At 53.8% G+C, this 18,479-nt stretch overlaps 2 protein-coding genes and 1 pseudogene across 9 annotated transcripts in view; 2 read left to right on the forward strand and 1 right to left on the reverse strand.

Moving 5' to 3' along the window:
- The window catches only part of LOC128782953 (olfactory receptor 14A16-like), a 45,726-nt gene extending 30,026 nt beyond the window's left edge, over nt 1–15,700 (forward strand). Inside the window, exons 1-5 of one of the 7 annotated variants that reach the window (XM_053933530.1) lie at nt 12,744–13,368; nt 13,714–13,960; nt 14,183–14,364; nt 14,723–15,039; nt 15,400–15,700. In XM_053933530.1, the coding sequence (XP_053789505.1) occupies nt 14,746–15,039; nt 15,400–15,678 (573 nt within the window). In that variant the 5' untranslated portion in view covers nt 12,744–13,368; nt 13,714–13,960; nt 14,183–14,364; nt 14,723–14,745 and the 3' untranslated portion in view covers nt 15,679–15,700. Of the gene's footprint in view, nt 1–12,743; nt 13,369–13,713; nt 13,961–14,182; nt 14,365–14,722 lie in introns of those variants that run through there. The other 6 variants (XM_053933527.1, XM_053933528.1, XM_053933525.1 and 3 more) reach the window with 6 other exon arrangements.
- Nucleotides 1–18,020, reverse strand: part of LOC128782918 (zinc finger protein 436-like) — a 153,641-nt gene extending 135,621 nt beyond the window's left edge. Inside the window, exons 1-4 of one of the 2 annotated variants that reach the window (XM_053933443.1) lie at nt 17,776–18,020; nt 3,187–3,368; nt 2,947–3,030; nt 1,729–2,760 (exon numbers count right to left, since the gene is read on the reverse strand). In XM_053933443.1, the coding sequence (XP_053789418.1) occupies nt 1,922–2,760; nt 2,947–3,030; nt 3,187–3,368; nt 17,776–17,846 (1,176 nt within the window). In that variant the 5' untranslated portion in view covers nt 17,847–18,020 and the 3' untranslated portion in view covers nt 1,729–1,921. Of the gene's footprint in view, nt 1–1,728; nt 2,761–2,946; nt 3,031–3,186; nt 3,369–17,775 lie in introns of those variants that run through there. The other variant, XM_053933442.1, reaches the window with a different exon arrangement.
- LOC128782904 (zinc finger protein 271-like) overlaps nt 1–18,479 on the forward strand; it is a 510,341-nt pseudogene that overhangs the window by 416,160 nt on the left and 75,702 nt on the right.

The following is an 18,479-nucleotide window of genomic DNA, read 5'->3' on the forward strand; positions in this document are numbered from 1 at the left end:
CGTGTGGGGCCAGGGCCGGGTCAGGCCTTGGTTTGTGGTGGGACAGAGCCCCGCCCCCTGCCCTGGCCTGGCACAACTGTCAATCACACAGCAGGGGTGGTGCTAACCCAGCTCTGATTGGCTGAGCTGTCAATCAATCACACAGCAGGGGCGGTGCTAACCCAGCTCTGATTGGCTGAGCTGTCAATCAATCAACACCAGCTGGTGCCTACCCTGACTCTGATTGGACAATCAACTGGCAGTCCCACCCCAGGGGCGGGCCCATGGAGGCCCAGGGGGTTAAAAGCCGGAACTCGAGGCTAGCCCATGGTCTGGATCCTGCCTTCTCCTGGGGTTCCCCTGTTGGCGACACTGGAACCCGAGCAGTTGGTGCCTGTGTGTGTGTCTTTCTACAGATCTTCTGCCTTTCTGCTGTTCTCTATTTCTTCTCCTTCTAATCCAACTTACCTGGAACATTTTTACGTAACTTATCATCTTAAGGCTTAAAGGTTTTTAGGCTAAATGGGCTAAGTTAATGAAGTCAATGCCATGATAAAGGTTTTATGTGGTCCATTGTGACACTGTGGATTGAAGGAGACCATGGAGACACCCCCAGAACCTCATGGAACCAAGGAGTCCACAGTGACCCAGCAGGGCTGCATGGAGCCAATGGCCCATGGTGACACTGCCCATCCAAGGAGGCCATTTGGACACTGCGGAAGCTCATGGAGCCAGGTAGGCCATTGTGACACTGAGGAACTTCATGCCACCAAATATCCATGGTGACACAGCAGGGCACCATGGGGACCCAGGAACCGCTGTTGGCAGTGTGGAAACTCATGGAACCAGGGGCCCTTGTGGCACTGCAGAACCAACACAGCTGCTGCACCTTGTCCCCTGGCCCTGCACAGCTCCTTGGGAGGCACAGCAGGAGCAGCACCCTGGCAGCCTCGGGAATGCCCCTCTGGGATCCATGGCACACGCTCCCAGTGGTTGAAATTCCAGTTCCCAGCCAGGAAAATATCTTCCTGCCCTTGAAGGCAAAGCTCTTATGGAAGAGACAAAAGCCAAGTGCAGCAAGATCCTACAGTGACATTTCACTGCCAGCCTTCATAACTTCACCCATGGTGGTTGTAGCTCCTGGATTGGGAATGAAATCAGGGCAGGGTCTTTGGTGGGAACTGCCCTGGGTCAAGGGAGACACTGAGAGAGAAACAGAGCAGGCAAAGAAAGGCAGGAGAGAAAAGAGAACACAAACACAATCAGCTCAGAAGGCAGCACTCTGAAAAACAATCCAGAACTGATGGAAAATTAATGGGACAGGAATCAATAATTATGAAAGTTTTATTTACTGCTAAAATACATCCCACCCACCCAGTCCCACACAACCCCAATCCCACTGCTCCAAATTTGGATCCCACTTCTCCCAATCTCCTTCCAACCCCATCTCACCCTAGAGGCTAAGGAACTGAGTAATTTTGGCATGGGATTGGGTTTTTTTGAGGTGGGAACAAGCCATTTTTAGATGGGATTGAGACTTTTTGGGGTAAGATTGCGTTGTTTTCAGTGGGACTGTTATTTGTTGTTTGGAATGCAGAGAGATGAAGAACACTGCCCAAAATCCCCCAAGGGCCAACAAATCTTCCATAATATGTTCCCAAACCAGAAATTCACCTTAAATTAGCTGTGAAATGGTGAGACTTTAGACATCTCTGAAAAATGTCTTTCTTTTTGGTCCTATTTCAGGTGTTTTTAAAGGATGAAGATTGGAAGAATACTAAGCCCAAACCAAAATGAAAACCAGCCAGGTGTTTTCTCAACATGGATCACAGGGAATGTGGGTCACCAGGGCTCTGACCTACGTGGGTCCTCCCATGGAGGATGGAGTTGGAGCAGTGCACAAATCTCTTCCTGCAGTTGGGGCACTTGCAGGGGGCTTACCTTAGCGGTGGGTCCGTTGGTGTTTGATCAAGGCAGAGCTGCTGAAGAAGCTCTTCCCACATGTGGGACACTCGTAGGGCCTCTCCCCAGTGTGGATGCGCTGGTGGGTGACGAGGGTGGAGTTGTGTTTGAAGCCCTTCCCGCAGTCAGGGCAGAGGAAGGGCCTCTCCTCGGTGTGAATCCGCTGGTGCCGGAGGAGATGGGAGCTGCTCTGAAACCTCTTCAGACACTGGGGACACTCATAGGGCCTCTCCCCAGTGTGGATCATTTGGTGGATGATCAGTTGGGACCTCTGGCTGAAGCCTTTCCCACATTCCCCACATTTGTATGGCCATTCTCCAGTGTGGATGATCTGGTGGCGGATCAAGTAGGACCTTCGGCTGAAGCTCTTCCCACATTCCCCACACTCGTAGGGTCTCTCCCCAGTGTGGATGCGTTGGTGGATGACGAGTTTGGATCTGCAGCTGAAGCCCTTCCCACACTCCCCACACTCATAGGGCCATTCCCCGGTGTGGATCATCTGGTGGCAGATCAGGTTGTTGCTCCACCTGAAGCTCTTCCCACACTCCAAGCACTTGTAGGGCTTTTCCCCATCATGGAGCTGCTCATGGACCACCAGCTCTGAGCTCTGGCTGGAGCTCTGTCCACCTTCCTGGTACAGGGTGGGTCTTTCCTCCTCAGAGCACCCTGGGCTGGGTTTGCAGCCCCTCCTCCTGTGCGATCTCTGGGGATTTTCCTCCCTATTGGATTCCTGCACTGTGGAGCTGCTCAAAACAGCATCTTCGACGAGGTTCTCCTGTGGGGATTTGTCCTCCCTGGTCTCCATCCTCAGCTCCTTGTCTGGGGGAGGAAGGACAAGGAGAGGATGGGATTTGCCTCTGTGCCAGAGGGAAGGGGAAGGAGATCCCCCCAGGGCGTCCCCGGCAGGACGGCGTCGGCAGTGGGGTTGTCCTGCAGCCGGGGGCTGTGCTGGGCTGGGAGATGGAGCAGGAGAGAGGGAGAAAGGGGCACTGACTTCCTCCTCACCTGCCTGGGTGTCCCAGGGTTCCTTCCTCATCCTTGCAGCCTCCTCCTCCATGTGGCGACGGTTTGGGGATGGGAAATTCTGTTCTGGGAAGAAAACAAATGGTGCACACATTGAGTTTTGTACTGGTTTGGAGCAAAGCAGGGGGAGAATTTATGTCGGAATTACAATTTAATAAGAAAATTAGGATCACGGCAATGATCCAGAAACACTGGCTTAATCTGACAGAGTCAGGATATAACCTGACACCCCGTTGGGCAGGGTGGTGGTAGCAGTCTGATGAAATGGTGGCTGCAGTCCTGTTGCAGTGATGAACGTGATTCTGTCAAAGCAGTGATCCTGTAGAAGGGTCTGGTCTTCCTCTGAAGGTCCAGTGGTGCTGATGGAGCTCTTGTCCTCTGGGAATCCAGTAGGCAAGGTGCTCCTAGTGTTGCAAGGGTGAGATTATATGCAGGCAGGAATGCTTGGTTCCTCCCCCTGGGCGGAGCATCCCACAATGGGATGCTGTAATTTTATCAGTCCTGCAGTGACACTCAATGGCCCATGAACAGAAGATGGCCCCTGGAGGGCGTTATCAGGGCTGAGTCATGGCAGAGATAAAGAACACTGCCCCACCTGTTTATCACAGTTCATGAAGATGGTGACTGAAAACACACTTTTGGTGACATCTTACATTGTCACCTGAAACAGTGAGGCAATCCCTGCTCGGGGTGGGGGGTAAATTCCTAAATAATTCCCGAATTCACAGGTTTGGGGGCATTGCCAAATGTCAGAATCATTATTCTCTTTGTCCCTGTCACCTTTGTGACAGCTATACAGAGCTTTCCTTCCTCTTAATAAACTGTATTGGGCCAAATTTCCACTTTTCTTTTATCAGAACCTGCCAGCAGCTGCGCTGGAGCTGTGCAGGAACTGATGAGATTTGCAATTGCCAAAGAATTGCTTCTATTGTCGGTTTATTCGTGTTTGGGATTTGTTTGCATTTCCATCACAAGTGACTTGTGGGAAGGGCAAGTATTCCTTAAGGCATTTTATGTAGGGTTTAGTTTGATTTTTGCAGAGTTTATTTTGTCTGGTGCCCAGGGGATGTTCGAGGGGTCTCTGTGCCTCTCACCCTGGGGGATGCTTGGGAGGGCCTTGGATGGGTTGTCCCTGTCCCTGTCAGCCCAGGCCATTGCCCAGGGGGTCTCCATTGCTCTCACCCCATGGAATGCCCGGGGGGTCTCCCTCCCTCTCACCCTGTGCCAGGGGGTGCTCGGGGCAGTATCTGTCCCCTCACCCTGGGGAATTCTCGGGGGCTCTCGATCCCTCTGGCCTCAGGGAATGCTTGTGCAGGGCTGGGGACCAGGGGCTCTGTGTCCCTCTCACTGCTGAGGGTGCTCGGGGCTGGGGGGGCTCTCTGACATTCTCATCCCTGGGGAGGCCGGGGGGGGTCTCTGTCCCTCTCAGCCCTGCTGTGACCCCGCCCAAACATCATCAGGGTCAGAGGGACAGAGACACCCCCAAACCCTCAGAAAGGCTGAACCTGGGATTTGATTTGGGGCTGAGGGTTTAGGAGGGGGCTGGAATTGGGGCTGGGGTTGGAGCTGGGGCTGAAATTTGGATTAGAGCTGGATTGGGGTTAAGGTTAGACATGGGATTGGCTTTAGGGCTCGGGCTAGGATTGGGTCTGGGGCTAGATGAGTCTGGCACTGGGATGAGATTAAATACAGAACTGTGAGTGTGTCTAAATGTGGAGTGAGATTGAGACCAGGATCAGGGTCAGGTTTGGGACTGAGCGCACGCAGAGCAGGACAGGGGGGATGTCACTGCAGGATGTCCCTGGCATCGTCCCAGCCCTCCTCAGGCACCTCCAAACATGGGGGGCAGCTGGCTGCTCCAAGATCCAGGTGCTCCCACGCTGCCCCTCAGTACCAGGCGAGCATTCCCTGGCAGCCCTGAATGTGACCCTTGGGGCTCTGGGATCAGACCTCACATCCCTGTGGGAGCAGCTGCTTCCTGAGGAAGGGTGAAGCCCAGCTGTCCTTTCCTTCTGGTGCCTCCTCTTCTCCTCAGCTGAGGATGTCAAACTCCCCAGGATCAGGAAAGTCCCCATTCCCTGTTTCCTTGTGGCTGCAGCCTGGAACATGCACTCAGAATGAAGAACGTTCTGACAGCCCTGCTGAATGACACCGGGAGGAGGTCTGTGAGAAAGGGAGGAAATTGTATTTTGATAGGAAATAAAGCTACAATATTACTTCTTTCCATCGCATTCGCTGTTTGTGTTTATGTCCTCCTTTCTCTACTGCCTTTCTCTGCCTGCTCTGTTTCAGTCTCAGTGTCCCCCTTGACCCAGGGCAGCTCCCACCAAAGACCCTGCCCTGATTTCATTCCCAATCCAGGAGCTACAACCACCATGGGTGAAGTTATGAAGGCTGGCAGTGAAATGTCACTGTAGGATCTTGCTCCACTTGGCTTCTGGCTCTTCCATAAGAGTTTTGCCTTCGGGGGCAGGAAGATCTTTTCCTGGCTGGGAACTGGAATTCCAGCCCCTGGGAGCGTGTGCCATGGATGCCAGAGGGGCATTCCCGAGGCTCCCAGGGTGCTGCTCCTGCCGTGCCTCCCAAGGAGCTGTGCAGGGCCAGGGGACAAGGTGCAGCAGCTGTGTTGGTTCTGCAGTGCCACAAGGGCCCCTGGTTTCATGAGTTTCTGCACTGCCAACAGCAGTTCCTGGGTTCCCGTGGTGCCCTGCTGTGTCACCATGGATATTTGGTGGCATGAAGTTCCTCAGTGTCACAATGGCCTACCTGGCTCCATGAGCTTCCACAGTGTCCAAATGGCGTCCTTGGATGGGCAGTGTCACCATGGGCCATTGGCTCCATGCAGCCCCTCTGGGTCACCATGCACTCCTTAGTTCCATAGAGCTTAATGGTGAGGATGGCACCAGCAGCTTCCATCTGCAACAGAGATCCAGGGAAGGGACAGGGACAGAGAATTCAGCTGGGAGACTCAGAGAATTCTGCTTCCAGAGATCATTTCTGGTCACACTGTCCCTTGTAGAAAGGTGACACCATTCCAGGCAGCCTGTACTGAGCAGGTGCTTCCTGAGTGGGGTTTGTTGTTCAGGAAACCTGCTCAGGCTTTTCCCTTCTTTCCTTCCCAAGAGGAAAACTTCTCCTGGGCCTGTGTGCAGGCAGAGCCCTGAGGAGAGCAGGTGGGACACGGTGCACTGGGCTGGGACATGGAGCTGCAGAGCTCAGGGACAAGGTTCTGGGGCAGGGCACAGGGATGTCAGTGCCAGGTGGGCCATGTCAGACGTGGTGAGGCTGGGGCTGAGGAGCAGCTTGTCCAAACAGGGTCAGCCCTCAAGGGGCTCATTCTTCTACATGCCCAGACCTCCTAAGGAGACCTTCAGCATCAAGACCACTTGGGGAATGCTTCTATCAGCTCTTCTCTGAACGGTAAAATAAAAAATACTCACTTGATTAAAGAAAAGAAGTCATGAGGTGCACTTTGAAATCTTCCTCTATAACAGATCTCCAAACTGACTCCAATAAGCTGCACAAGCCCTGGAGACTTGAACGTTTGGATTCGGGGCTGAATCCAGGACCCTCAGGCACTGAGAGAATGTTGAAGAAGCTGCCCAAGGAGTCAGAAGTAAAACTCCAAGTCCCTTGGAGCATCACTGGGCCCCACTGAGGGCAGGCACTGCCAAAGGCTCCCCAGGGACTGGTGAGAGCAGCTCCTTGAGGCCAGGACTGCAGGGAGCCAAAGGCTCAGAGCAGGGAACTGCAATGCTGAGCAAGGCCTGGGCTGGCTGGGGGAAGCAGAAAGGCCAAGCCCTGAGCCCAGCCTGGCACAGCAGGGCCTGTCCCTCACGGGTGGCTCGGGGCTGTTTGTGGGGCAGTGGGATGTGAGGGGCAGCAAGGACAAATGTCACAAACCTGTGTGACACTGCAGATCCTCATGGAACCAAGGGGCCAGTGTGACACTGTGGGAAGTTGTGGAACCAAGGGATCACTGTGGCACAGTTGGGCCCATGGAACCAAGGGGCCATTGTGACACTGTGCTGCCTCATGGAAACAAGAGGCCATTGTGAGCCTGCAGGGCTGTAACACCCCAGAACACTGAAATGCTGGGGGTCACCAAAGGCTCCTTTACTTGAGTTTGGTGCACAGGAGAAACACCAACCAGATATTCTCACCATGGCCAGATGCAAAGAATATTCTTGTCAGGAAGGGACTCACAATGATCATAAAGTCCAGTTTTTAAGTGAATGGCCCATACATGAATTGAAGCCACAGCCTCAGTGATACCAGCACCATGCTCTAACCAACGGAGCTAAGCGGTCAAAATGACAAAAAATTTTACTGGCAAAATATAGACAATCAAGAAACTTTGGCTAAGGTTTTAATACAACATCCTGTTCTACGTAAAACCCTTATCATCGCATTAACTTCATTAAATTAGCCCATTTAACCTAAAAACCTTTAAGCCTTAAGATGATAAGTTACCTAAAAATGTTCCAGGTAAGTTGGATTAGAAGGAGAAGAAATAGGGAACAACAGAAAGGCACAAGATCTGTAGAAAGACACACACACAGGCACCAACTGCTCGGGTTCCAGCGTCACCAACAGAGGAACCCCAGCAGAAGGCCGGATCCAGACCATGGGCTGGCCTCGAGCTCCGGCTTTTAACCCCCTGGGCCTCCATGGGCCCGCCCCTGGGGTGGGACTGCCAGCTGATTGCCCAATCAGAGTCAGGGTAGGCACCAGCTGCTGGTGTGTGATTGATTGGCACCTCAGCCAATCAGAGCTGGGTTAGCACAGCCTGCTGTGTGATTGATTGACAGCTCAGCCAATCAGAGCTGGGTTAGCCTGCCTGTTGTGTGATTGATTGACAGCTCAGCCAATCAGAGCTGGGTTAGCACTGCCCCTGCTGTGTGATTGACAGCTGTGCCAGGCCAGGGCTGGGGGCGGGGCTCTGTCCCACCACAAACCAAGGCCTGACCCGGCCCTGGCCCCACACGGGCATTCCGAGCATCCCAAGGGGTCTCGGGACATCGATCTCATCCAGACTCTGACAGCGACCACGGTGACACTGGGGAACCTCATGGAGCCATGGGTCAGGTGTGACAATGAGGGTCCAAGGACACCACGGTGACACTACGGAGCTGTTGCATCCCAAGCCGAGGAAGGGGACGATGCGGCTGGGATGCCTTGGAGGAGGCTCCCCTCTAAGTTATAATGGTATAGAGACATGTTCTCCCAAAATCCTTGCACCTTTATGTTAATCATTTCAGTTGTGTTATTCCTTTTCCCTCCCCACTTCTTGAAAGTTCTACATTCCTTAGTTACATCATCCCTTGTCTCCTCCCCAATTCCAGAATGGTCCCCACTCCTGCTTTCCCTATTGGTCCCCCGTCCCTCGCTGTTCCTCCCCTGAATCTGTGTTGGTTGTTGCTCTTCAGTCCCTCCTCTGTGCCACCCCTGCTCCCTCAACCCACTGGCCCTCAGGTTTGATGTTCTGCCCCACTGTCTCCCTATATAGCCCTGGGCCAGTCTGTATTGTGTGTTCTTTGTCCCTGGACGCCTTCAGTGTATAGTTGAAATAAACTGCCACTGGAACTCCACACAAAGAACCCCTCCTGCCTTTTCATTCTCCGCCGACATTCAAATGACACAGGGCAGCGTGAGCGTCTGGTGTGCAGAGCTGTCCGTCCTTCCTGGCTGAGACACTCTTGGAAAGGCGGTGGCTTCGGCAGCTCCTGCTGCGCTGCGGCATGGAACATCATGGAACCGTGGGTCAGCTGTGACAATGCAGGCCCAAGGACACCATGGTGACACTGGGGAACCTCATGGAACCAAGGGGCCAGTGTGACACTGTGCTGCCTCATGGAATCAAGGAGACCATTGTGGAACTCGGGGGCCCCAAGGAACCAAGGGTCCATGGTGACCTTGTGGAGCCCGCAGTGTCACAGAGGAGCCGTTGTGACACAGCGAGGGCGCATGGAGCCGAGGGGCCATTGTGACACATCAGGGTTTGTGGAACCACAAAGCCATTGTGACATTGCAAGGCCTCATGGAAGCACGGGCCCATTGTGACACTGCAGAAGCAAGGGGAACATTGTGACACTCCAGGGCCTCATGGAACCAAGGAGACCATTGTGACACTGTGGGGGTCCCACAAAATCAAGGGAACATGGAACAGGTCTGGCTGCCTTGGCCACCCAGGGGCCACCTCTCATCTGCCTTTGAGACACTGGGACCATGTGCTTTTCTTTCTTATGGAAAAAACCATCCATCTCCATCAGGCACCCATGGCTAATATTGGGCAACTGTGCCCAGAATTCCCTATATCCAAGGACAGCTCCCAGACAGGAGCTGCCAGGACTGACAAGTCTGGCTGGCCGTGGCTTCCTGAAGACTGGCACTCATGTGCCTCGAAAACACGGGGGCTCTGTGCTTTCCTTCTTAGAAAAAATAACTTATCTTCCTGTCCAGGCGCCCATGGCCAAAATTGGGATTCCACCTCCAAAAGTCCACACATTCAAGGATTGCTCCCTAGTGAAAGCAGCCAGGGCAGAATGGTCTGGCTGCCCTTGGCTTCTTGAGAGCTGCCTCTCACCTGCTATCGAAACACTGGGGCTCTGTGCCTTCCTTCCAATGGAAGAGAACCTTCTTTCTTCTCAAGGTGTCCATGGTCAAAATTGAGATTCCTCCAAATTCCATATATCCAAGGATCCCTCCATGACAAAAGCTGCCAGGAAGAACAGGTCTGGCTGGCTTGGCCTCCCAGGAGCCACCTCTCTCGTCTTCTGCCTTTGAAACACTTGGACTCAGTGCTTTCCTTCCCGTGGGAAAGAACTATCCTTCTCCTCCAGGTGTCCATGTCTGAAATTGGGATTCCACCTCTAAAATTCCCTATATCCAAGGGTTGCTCCCAGGCAAAATCTGCTGGTACCATCAAGTCTGGCTGGCCTTGGCCTCTGGTGGCTGCCCCTGCCACACTGGGGCTCAGTTCTTTCCGTCCCATGGAGATCCCTGTGACACTGTGGGGACCTCATGGAACCAAGGGGATCATTGTGGCACCACTGCAGCCCATGGAACCAAGGGGCCATGGTGACACAGCGGGGCTTCATGGACCCAGAGACCATCATGACTCTGTGGGGCCTGATGGAACCATGGAGACCATGAGGACCCTTCAGGGCCTCGTGTCACCAAGGGGGCATTGTGACACCTCAGGGCCTCCTGGAAGCAAGGGACCATTGGGACACTGTGGGGCCGCATGGAACCGAGGGAACATGGAACAGGTCTGGCTGGCTTGGCCTCCCAGGGGCCACCTGACAGGTCTGGCTGATCTTGGAACACCAAGGGCTGCCTCTCATCAGCTCCTGGAGCACTGGGGCTCCGTGCTTTTCTTTGCTGTGGGAAAGAACTGTCCATCTTTCCAGATGCCCATTGCCAAAATTGGTTTCCTCCCTGAAAAATTTCCTCTATGCAAGAGTATCTCCCAGAAAAAACCTGCCAACTCTGGGTGGCTTTGCCTTCTGGTGGTCACCTCTCATCCACCTGGGAAACATTGGGGCTCTGTTCCTTCGTTCCTATTGAAAAGAACCTGGCCTTCATGTCCAAGGTCCATGACAAAAATTAGAATTTGGCCTCCCAAATTCCATGTATCCAATGATTTCTCCCCGACAAAAGTAGCCAGGACAGACAGGTCAGGCTGGCCCTGTCGTCTGGTGATTTTCTTAGACTATGAGCTGCTGCTGCTGTGCTCTGGCCTGGCTGCTGAGATCCTGGCCCTGCCCCCAGCGCCGCCCAGCCTGACACAGCCCCAGCACAGCCGCTGCACAAACCTCCATGGGAAAACAGCTCCGGCCGCAAGGACCCAGCCCGGCCGGGCTCACGCAACCATCTGCAGGCCCCGCCTCAGATATTGACTCTTCCCGTGCTTCCATCCTCCCTCCAGTGAGAGAAAAGGACAAAGTGCAGGCACACAGAGGAGCAATGTGATGACACCGAGGTCAGTGAAGAGGAAGTTGAGTCCCAGATGGGAGGGATGAGGAGATGCCTTGACCTTGGGGCTGAAATCCTCTGCTAAAGCTATGGAGAAGGATGGAATTGATACATCAGACTCTCTTTTTTCCTATAATGCATTGAAAAGAATGGGGAGATGACTTGTTCAGCAAAGGTCTCCATGCTAAAGTAAGAAAATGCTGAAGTTGCTGTGATCCTATGAGATGTTGGAACAGATATAGAGAGTTTTTTCCAAGCAGCTGCTATTTGTGGAAATGAAAAGCCATGAGATAACTGTTTTCTTGTGCAGAAGTCTCCATAAGATTAACAAGAGGAACTTCTCTACCTAAGTGAACAGAAGAAAGACTATTCTAGAGGTGGAAAACTGACTGAAAATTTTAGGTTTTGTCTCTTTACATTGTCAGGTTGTATGGAGAGAGGAAGTGTTCTGAAAGTTTTGTTCTGATTCTTATTACTCTTCCTTTTAGGTACTGTTAATAAATTTCTCTTTATACCCTTTTAAAGTTTTGAGCCTATTTTGCCTTTCTCCTAATCCTATCTTAGTGCTGGTAATGAGTAAGTATATTCTAGTGAGTGCACTGGTAATTAGCCAGCACTGAACCCACCACACTAATTGATGCATTGGCCAAGAAAGCTCAAATTGATGAACCAAAACCACTACAGAAACTTTCCTGATGAACTGCCCAGACCAGAGGGAAATCAAGGCAGAGCCATGGTTTGTCAGGACTTGTTTGATCCTAATGAGCCCTGTGGTGCATTTGGAGCTGAGCCCTGGAACCTCAGGGCCTGAGAGGAGATTGCACAAAACTTTCCAGGAGTCCAAGTCAGAAGAAAAGCCCAAAGTGTCTCAAAGCATAAATGGGACCCACTGAGGTCCATCCCAACACAGGCTCCTCATGGACTCCTTGGAGGAGAGAACTGGAGGCCACGATGGCACAAAAGCCTCTCAGAGACTAAAAATGGCACAAAAACCTCTCAGTGTGGAAAGGAAAACCCAAAGTTCCTGAAAAAAGTTGAGTATCTCAAAGTATTAATGAGCTCCACTGAGTGTCAGTGCAAAGCTCTCAAGGGACTCGTTAAAGCAGATAATTGGGGCCATGATTGCACAAACCTCTCACAGAGTCTGCAGCAAAAGGGAAACACCAAGTACCTTAAAAGAACTGAAGTACCTTGAAGCATTAATGAGCCCACTGAGTGTTGTTCCTGACAAAGCCTCTCCAGGGACTAATTACAGCAGATAATTGGAGGCCATGATTGCAGAAAGCTCTCAGAGACTGCAAGGCAAAAGCCAAAGCCAAAGTCCTTTGAAAAACCTGCAGTGCCTGGGAGCATTGTGGAGCCCCCAGGGCCATTCCTGAGCAAGGCTCCCCAGGGACTCCTTCCAGCAGATCCTTGAGGCCACTGGGATGTGGGCTAGGGGGGGATGCTGAGGGCAGGACAAGGGGCTGACAGTGGCCAGCCTGGCTGGGGCTGTGCCAGGAGGCCCCAGGGCCTCAGGACAAGGTGTCTCCTGACAGCCCTTGGTGCCACAGACCCTGCTGTGCCCCAGGCCACCAAGACTTGGCTTCTCTTTGTCCCCACCTGTCATCAGTGCCTCCAGTTCTCTGCTCTGCCTGGGGCCTGGGGACACTTTCTCAGTCGTGTCCCTCAGTGGGACCCATTAAAAGTCCAAGAAACTTTGGAGTTGGATTCTGACTTGGAGTCCTTGAGAGGTTTCTGCAGCTCCCTCTCAGGGCCTGATGTTCAGGGCCTGAGCACAAAGCCCCAGAGGCTCATTCAAGTCCTTGTGCAGTGTCTGTGCTGCTGAGCTGGGCCGGGCTCCTGGCACAGAGGGTGATGCTGGTAAGCAAGCAGAGCTTCAAAAGCACATTTCTCTGGATGAGCAGCTCTTCTCCCAGCCCAGCAGGGCTGGGGCACTGCCTGCAGCCAGCGCGGGCACAGCCCAGAGGCACAGAGAGCTTCAATCAGTCAGGGCTGGGAAGGTGCTGAGAAGTGCCTGGGGCAGAATCACTGCCAGCCCTTGGCACAGGAACCTCTGGCTGCAGGACAATGCAGCTGCAGCTCCTGCAGTGATCTCCTCAAGCTGGAACATCCCAATGCCCACAGCCCCTGTGAGTACATTCTCTGATGGTCTCTTGTGCAGAGCAGCCAGGGGTGCCCAGGGCTGTCCTGCAGAGCAGGGTCCTGCAGCCCAGGGCGCTGTGCTGGGCCAGGGACTCTGCTGCCTGCCAGGGACAGCTCTCAGCCGGCCCGGGGAGCTGCTGCCAGCGCTGGCCAGAAGCTGTGGGGGGAAGGAGCCACCCTGAGCAGGGCAGGTGCTGCTGCTGAGAGCTGCTGGCTGGGGCAGGGCTGCTCCCAGCTCCAGACCAGCCTGGGCACAGCTCCGGAGGACACTTCCCAAAGAAGGTAAGCCTGGGATTGCTGTAAAGATCAGCAGCTTTCCTGAGAGTGTTTTCAATTTCCTGCTTGGAGAAGAATGGGAAAGTTGGGGTGATGACAAAAAGATTTTTGCTTTTGATACATTTTTATATATTCATAGCTCTATAAATTACTATTATATTGTTATAGAATTATAATCCTTACTTTACGCTATTAAACTCTTAATTAACTCTATTAAACTACTCTTATATCCTTCGATCAATACAATCCTTAATTAACTCTAGTACATTTGCTAACCTTTCTCTTAGATTTCAGAACAATATGCAGACGGTCTAAATACATTCCTGAAATACTGTATCGTCTTATTACCAGGAAGAGGACCTACAAGAAGAACATTTTGGTTGTTGACCAGAATATGAGCAGTCATAACAAAAAGTGTGGCAAAGTAGCCCTTGGACCTACTCCAATGGGTTGAGCCAGGAGTGTGTAACTGGGACAACTGAATCTCCTATTGGATTTTCCTGTTAAATATCCTAATTCATCAACCTTTTGAAATTGTTGAAATCAGGAGCCGATTGTGCCTCATCCCCACTGGGACACCTGGAAGCTTCCAATAAAGGTCTGGTTTTTACTTTACTCTTCTAACACTGTTGCAAGGGTTGGTGGTTTTTTTTTTTTGTTTGTTTTTTTTTTTTTTTTGTTTTTTTTTTTTTTTTCTCTTTTGATCATAGACAACATGGGGATGAGAGAAGCAGAACAGGAATTGTAATCCCAGAATGACAGAACATTCTGCGTTGAAAGGACACACAGGATCCTCAAAGGAATGTTTGAACATTTACAGAGACTCCAGAACTGTGACTTTGGGTGGTCAGTCTCTCTGCTGGCAGCCTCCCAAAGGGCCTTCAGCCACTGCTCAGCCCTGGACAGCAGCAGCATCACCTTGGCAGGGCCCAGCAGGGCTCTCCTGAGCTGCCCTTGCCCAGCTGCACACAGACCCTGCCCCAGCCAGGGCCCTGCACACAGGCAGGTTTCTGTAGGGCCGGGCCGAGGGCACACGGGGTGGGATGGGCTCTGTGAGCGCTGGCAGGGACAAGGCACCTCTCAGGAGGGAATGTCCAGGCCCAGGGAGATGCTCGGGGAAGCAGAGGGGGCTGAGCAGAGCAGTGCTGGGGGAACAAGCCCATCCAGCACCTCCCCTGCCTTCAGCCACATGGAATCCTTTGCCTCTCCCATCTCTCAGTGGCAAACTCTGAGTGCAGCAGGAATGCTGAGGATGTCTGACCTCAGAGAGCCAGGAATGATGTGTGGGCCGGAAAACAATTCCTTAAACCAGCTCCTGCCAGCCTTTCTTGACTTGTCACTGCCCTTTCTCCATGAACAGGTGCCCATGTGCAGCCACAGCCAATGTCCAACAGCAGCTCCATCAGCCACTTCCTCCTGCTGGCACTGGCAGAGACGCGGCAGCTGCAGCTCCTGCACTTCTGCCTCTTGCTGGGCATCTCCCTGGCTGCCCTCCTGGGCAACGGCCTCATCATCAGCGCCGTAGCCTGCGGCCACCACCTGCACACGCCCATGTTCTTCTTCCTGCTCAACCTGGCCCTCAGCCACCTGGGCTCCATCTGCACCACTGTCCCCAAAGCCATGCACAATTCCCTCTGGGACACCAGCACCATCTCCTACACTGGATGTGCTGCTCAGGTTTTTTTCTTTCTTTTCTGTGCTGCAACAGAGTTTTATCTCCTGACCATCATGTGCTACGACCGCTACGTGTCCATCTGCAAACCCCTGCACTATGGGACCCTCCTGGGCAGCAGAGCTTGTGCCCACATGGCAGCAGCTGCCTGGGCCTGTGCCTTTCTCAATGCTCTCATGCAAACAGCCAATACATTTTCCCTGCCCCTGTGCTGTGGCAATGCCCTGGGCCAGTTCTTCTGTGAAATCCCACAGATCCTCAAGCTCTCCTGCTCCAAATCCTATCTCAGGGAACTTGGACTTCTTACTGTTAGTGCCTGTTTGGTATTTTGTTGTTTTGTGTTCATTGTTTTCTCCTATGTGCAGATCTTCAGGGCCGTGCTGAGGATCCCCTCTGAGCAGGGACGGCACAAAGCCTTTTCCACCTGCCTCCCTCACCTGGCCATCTTCTCTCTGTTTGTAAGCACTGGTATATTTGCCTACCTGAAGCCCACCTCAATATCCTCCCCATCCCTGGATCTGGCTCTGTCAGTTCTGTACTCGGTGGTGCCTCCAGCCCTGAACCCCCTCATCTACAGCCTGAGGAACCAGGAGCTCAAGGTTGCAGTGAGGAGACTGATGACTGGATGGTTTCAGAAACATTAAACTGCTGAGCAATTTCTGCCAATCACTTGTAATAAAAGTCTTCTTTGATACTTCTTGTTGGTTTCATTTCGGAGGTTCATTTTGTTGTTTTACTTTCTTAATCCTTTCCACAAGGAAATTTCATTGTTTGTACCATTTCTCATTTTGTTTCTCTCCACCTTCCCTATAGCCACAGACTGTGTCAAGAGGGGTTGCGCTCTCACTGCCTTTAAAGGAAATCAAGGATATCCCAGCAGGGTTTTCTGCAGAGACGCCCTTTTGTTGCCTTCTCTGGAGCTGCAGCAGCAATGTCTGTGTGCAGAGCTGGGGGCAGATCAGTGCTGGCACAGCAGCTGTGCCCAGCAGCAGCAGCAGCACTTGGTGTTGGCAGTGCTGCTCCCGTGGCCCTGCCCCGCTGCCCTGGTGGCCCTGGTGTTGCTGCAGGGCCTGAGTGCTCTCGGGGCCGGGCACAGTCCTGGGGGTGGCAGTGCCGGGGCTGCAGCAGGGACAGGCCATGGGCACTGCTGGGGCAGCGCTGACGCCTCAGGCCAGGGCCTGGGGGCTCCAGGTTCCTTGCCCAGGCTCTCTCAAGAACACGGCCAGGCCAATGCTCAGCACAGAAAACCCCCGTCAGCAGCCCCAGGCTGGCCGTGGGCAGGCTGGGGGCAAACAGCACGGCTGGTGCTCTGCCAGGGCCCTGGGGGAGACGGGAAGGAGCAGCAGAGCAGGGGCTGATCCATCCCCAGTGCACTGCACAGCCCAGGGCAGCGTCCCAGAGCGTCCTCATGGAGCTGCCAACAACATCCCCCCTCTGCAGCCCTGGCCTCTCCCCCAGCTCACACAGGTGCCGCATCCTTGCAGGCACAGACACGGCAGCGCTGGCTTAGGAGCCCCTGTTTGCATTGCACACAGCAGGCGGGAGCACCCCCGTGCTGGTGCTGTGGGGACATGAACCTGAGGGAGCACAAATGCCATCAGCCCCTGGGGCCAGGAAGGGCTGGGGGACGCCAGGGAAACCACTCAGCTTTGTCCTGGCCTCTGCACTCAGCCAGAAAGTTTGTTCCCATCAGCTGGGACTTTCCTGTCCCACTGAAGACACTGTTGCTCAGAGCCAGGGCTGCCTGGCAGCCGCCCCCAGACTGCCCTGAGCATTTCCTTGGCCTCACCTTTGCTTTCTTTACTCTTCCCTGGTCCAGATTTCTTCCTATTGCCCAGCCCTGTTCCCTCCCCTGCACACAGCCCTTCCCTGTTTACCCTTTCCTCTCTGGCCCCACTCCCCATTGCAGTTCCTGCCTTGGCACCATGGGAACGTCCCTTGGGGAGCAGGATCATCCCACAAGTGCTGCAGGAATTGTCTGCAGGCTCCTGCAGTGCCTGGTGCTGCTCCCTTGCCAGAGGCAGCCCAGGCCAGGGGGGCACATCTGGGCTGCTGTGTCTGCCTGTGGGGCTCCCTGTTCTGGGCAAGGAGGAGGAGCTGCAGAGGCTCTGCAGGACTGACAGGATGGGCTTTGGGGCTGTGAGGAGAAGCTGAGGGACCTGGGCTGCTGCAGCTTCTGAAGAGGAGGCCCAGGGCTCCTCCTGCAACTGCTCCAAGGGTGGTTTCATACAATCCCAGAATCAGCAAGGCTGGAAAAGATCTTGGAGATCATCAAGTCCGACCTGTGCCCTGACACCACCTTGTCTCCCCTGAGCCTCCTCTTCTCCAGGATCAACAACCCCAGATCCCTCATCTTCTTCTCACAGGACTTGTGCTCCAGACCTCTCACCAGCCTTGTTGCCCTTCTCTGGACATGCTCCAGCCTCTCCAGGTCCTTCCTAAATTGGGGGGCCCAGAACTGGACACAGCACTCGAGGTGCTGCCCAACCAGTGCCCAGCACAGGGGAGGAATCACTGCCCTGCTCCTGCTGGCCACACCATTCCCGATCCAGGCCAGGAGCCATTGGCCTTCTTGGCCACCTGGGCACACGGCTGGCTCATGTCCAGCCTGCTGTCCATCAGTCCCTGCAGGTCCCTTTCTGCCTGGCTGCTCTCCAGCCCCTCTGTCCCCAGCCTGGAACGCTGCAGGGGTTGTTGTGGCCAAAGTGCAGGGCCCGGCACTTGGACTTGTTAAACCTGACCTTGTTGGATTTGGGCCCTGGATCCAGCCTGTCCAGGGCCCTGTGCAGAGCCCTCCTACCCTCCAGCACATCCACACTCACATCCAGCTTGGTGTCATCTGCAAAGATGTCTTTGGTTCCAAGGGGCCCCTCAGTGTCACAATGTCCCTTTGGTTACACCAGGCCCTGCACTCTCACACTGGTCTCCTTGCTTCCATGGGGCCCCAAAATGTGACAATGGACTCCTTGGTTCCATGGGGCTTCACATTGTCACAATGTTCTCGTTGGTGCTGCAGTTTCTCAGTGGTCCCTTGGTTCCATGGGGCCCCAGGGTGTCACAAAGGCCCCATGGTCACACGAGGTCCCACACTGTCACAATGCTCTCTGTGGTTCCACAAGTCCCCTCAGTGTCACAATGGACTCCTTGTTTCCACGAGGCCACACAGTGTCACAACGGCCTTCCAGATTCCTTGAGGCCCCAGAGTGTCACAGTGGCCCCTTGGTTACACAAGGTCCTGCAGTGTCACAATGTCCCCTTGGTTCCGTGAGGCCCCGCAGTGTCAGAACGGCCCCTTGGTTCCACTGGGCCCTGGACTCTCCCAATGCTCTCCTTGGTTTCGCAGTGTCCAAATGGTGAAACCCCTGGGTTCCACCAGGCCCCGCAGTGTCACAATGGCCTCTGTGGTTCCACGAGGACCCAGTGTCACAGGGGACTCCCTGGTTCC

This window comes from Vidua chalybeata, assembly GCF_026979565.1.
Source record: "Vidua chalybeata isolate OUT-0048 chromosome W unlocalized genomic scaffold, bVidCha1 merged haplotype SUPER_W_unloc_5, whole genome shotgun sequence".
NCBI lineage: Eukaryota > Metazoa > Chordata > Aves > Passeriformes > Viduidae > Vidua > Vidua chalybeata.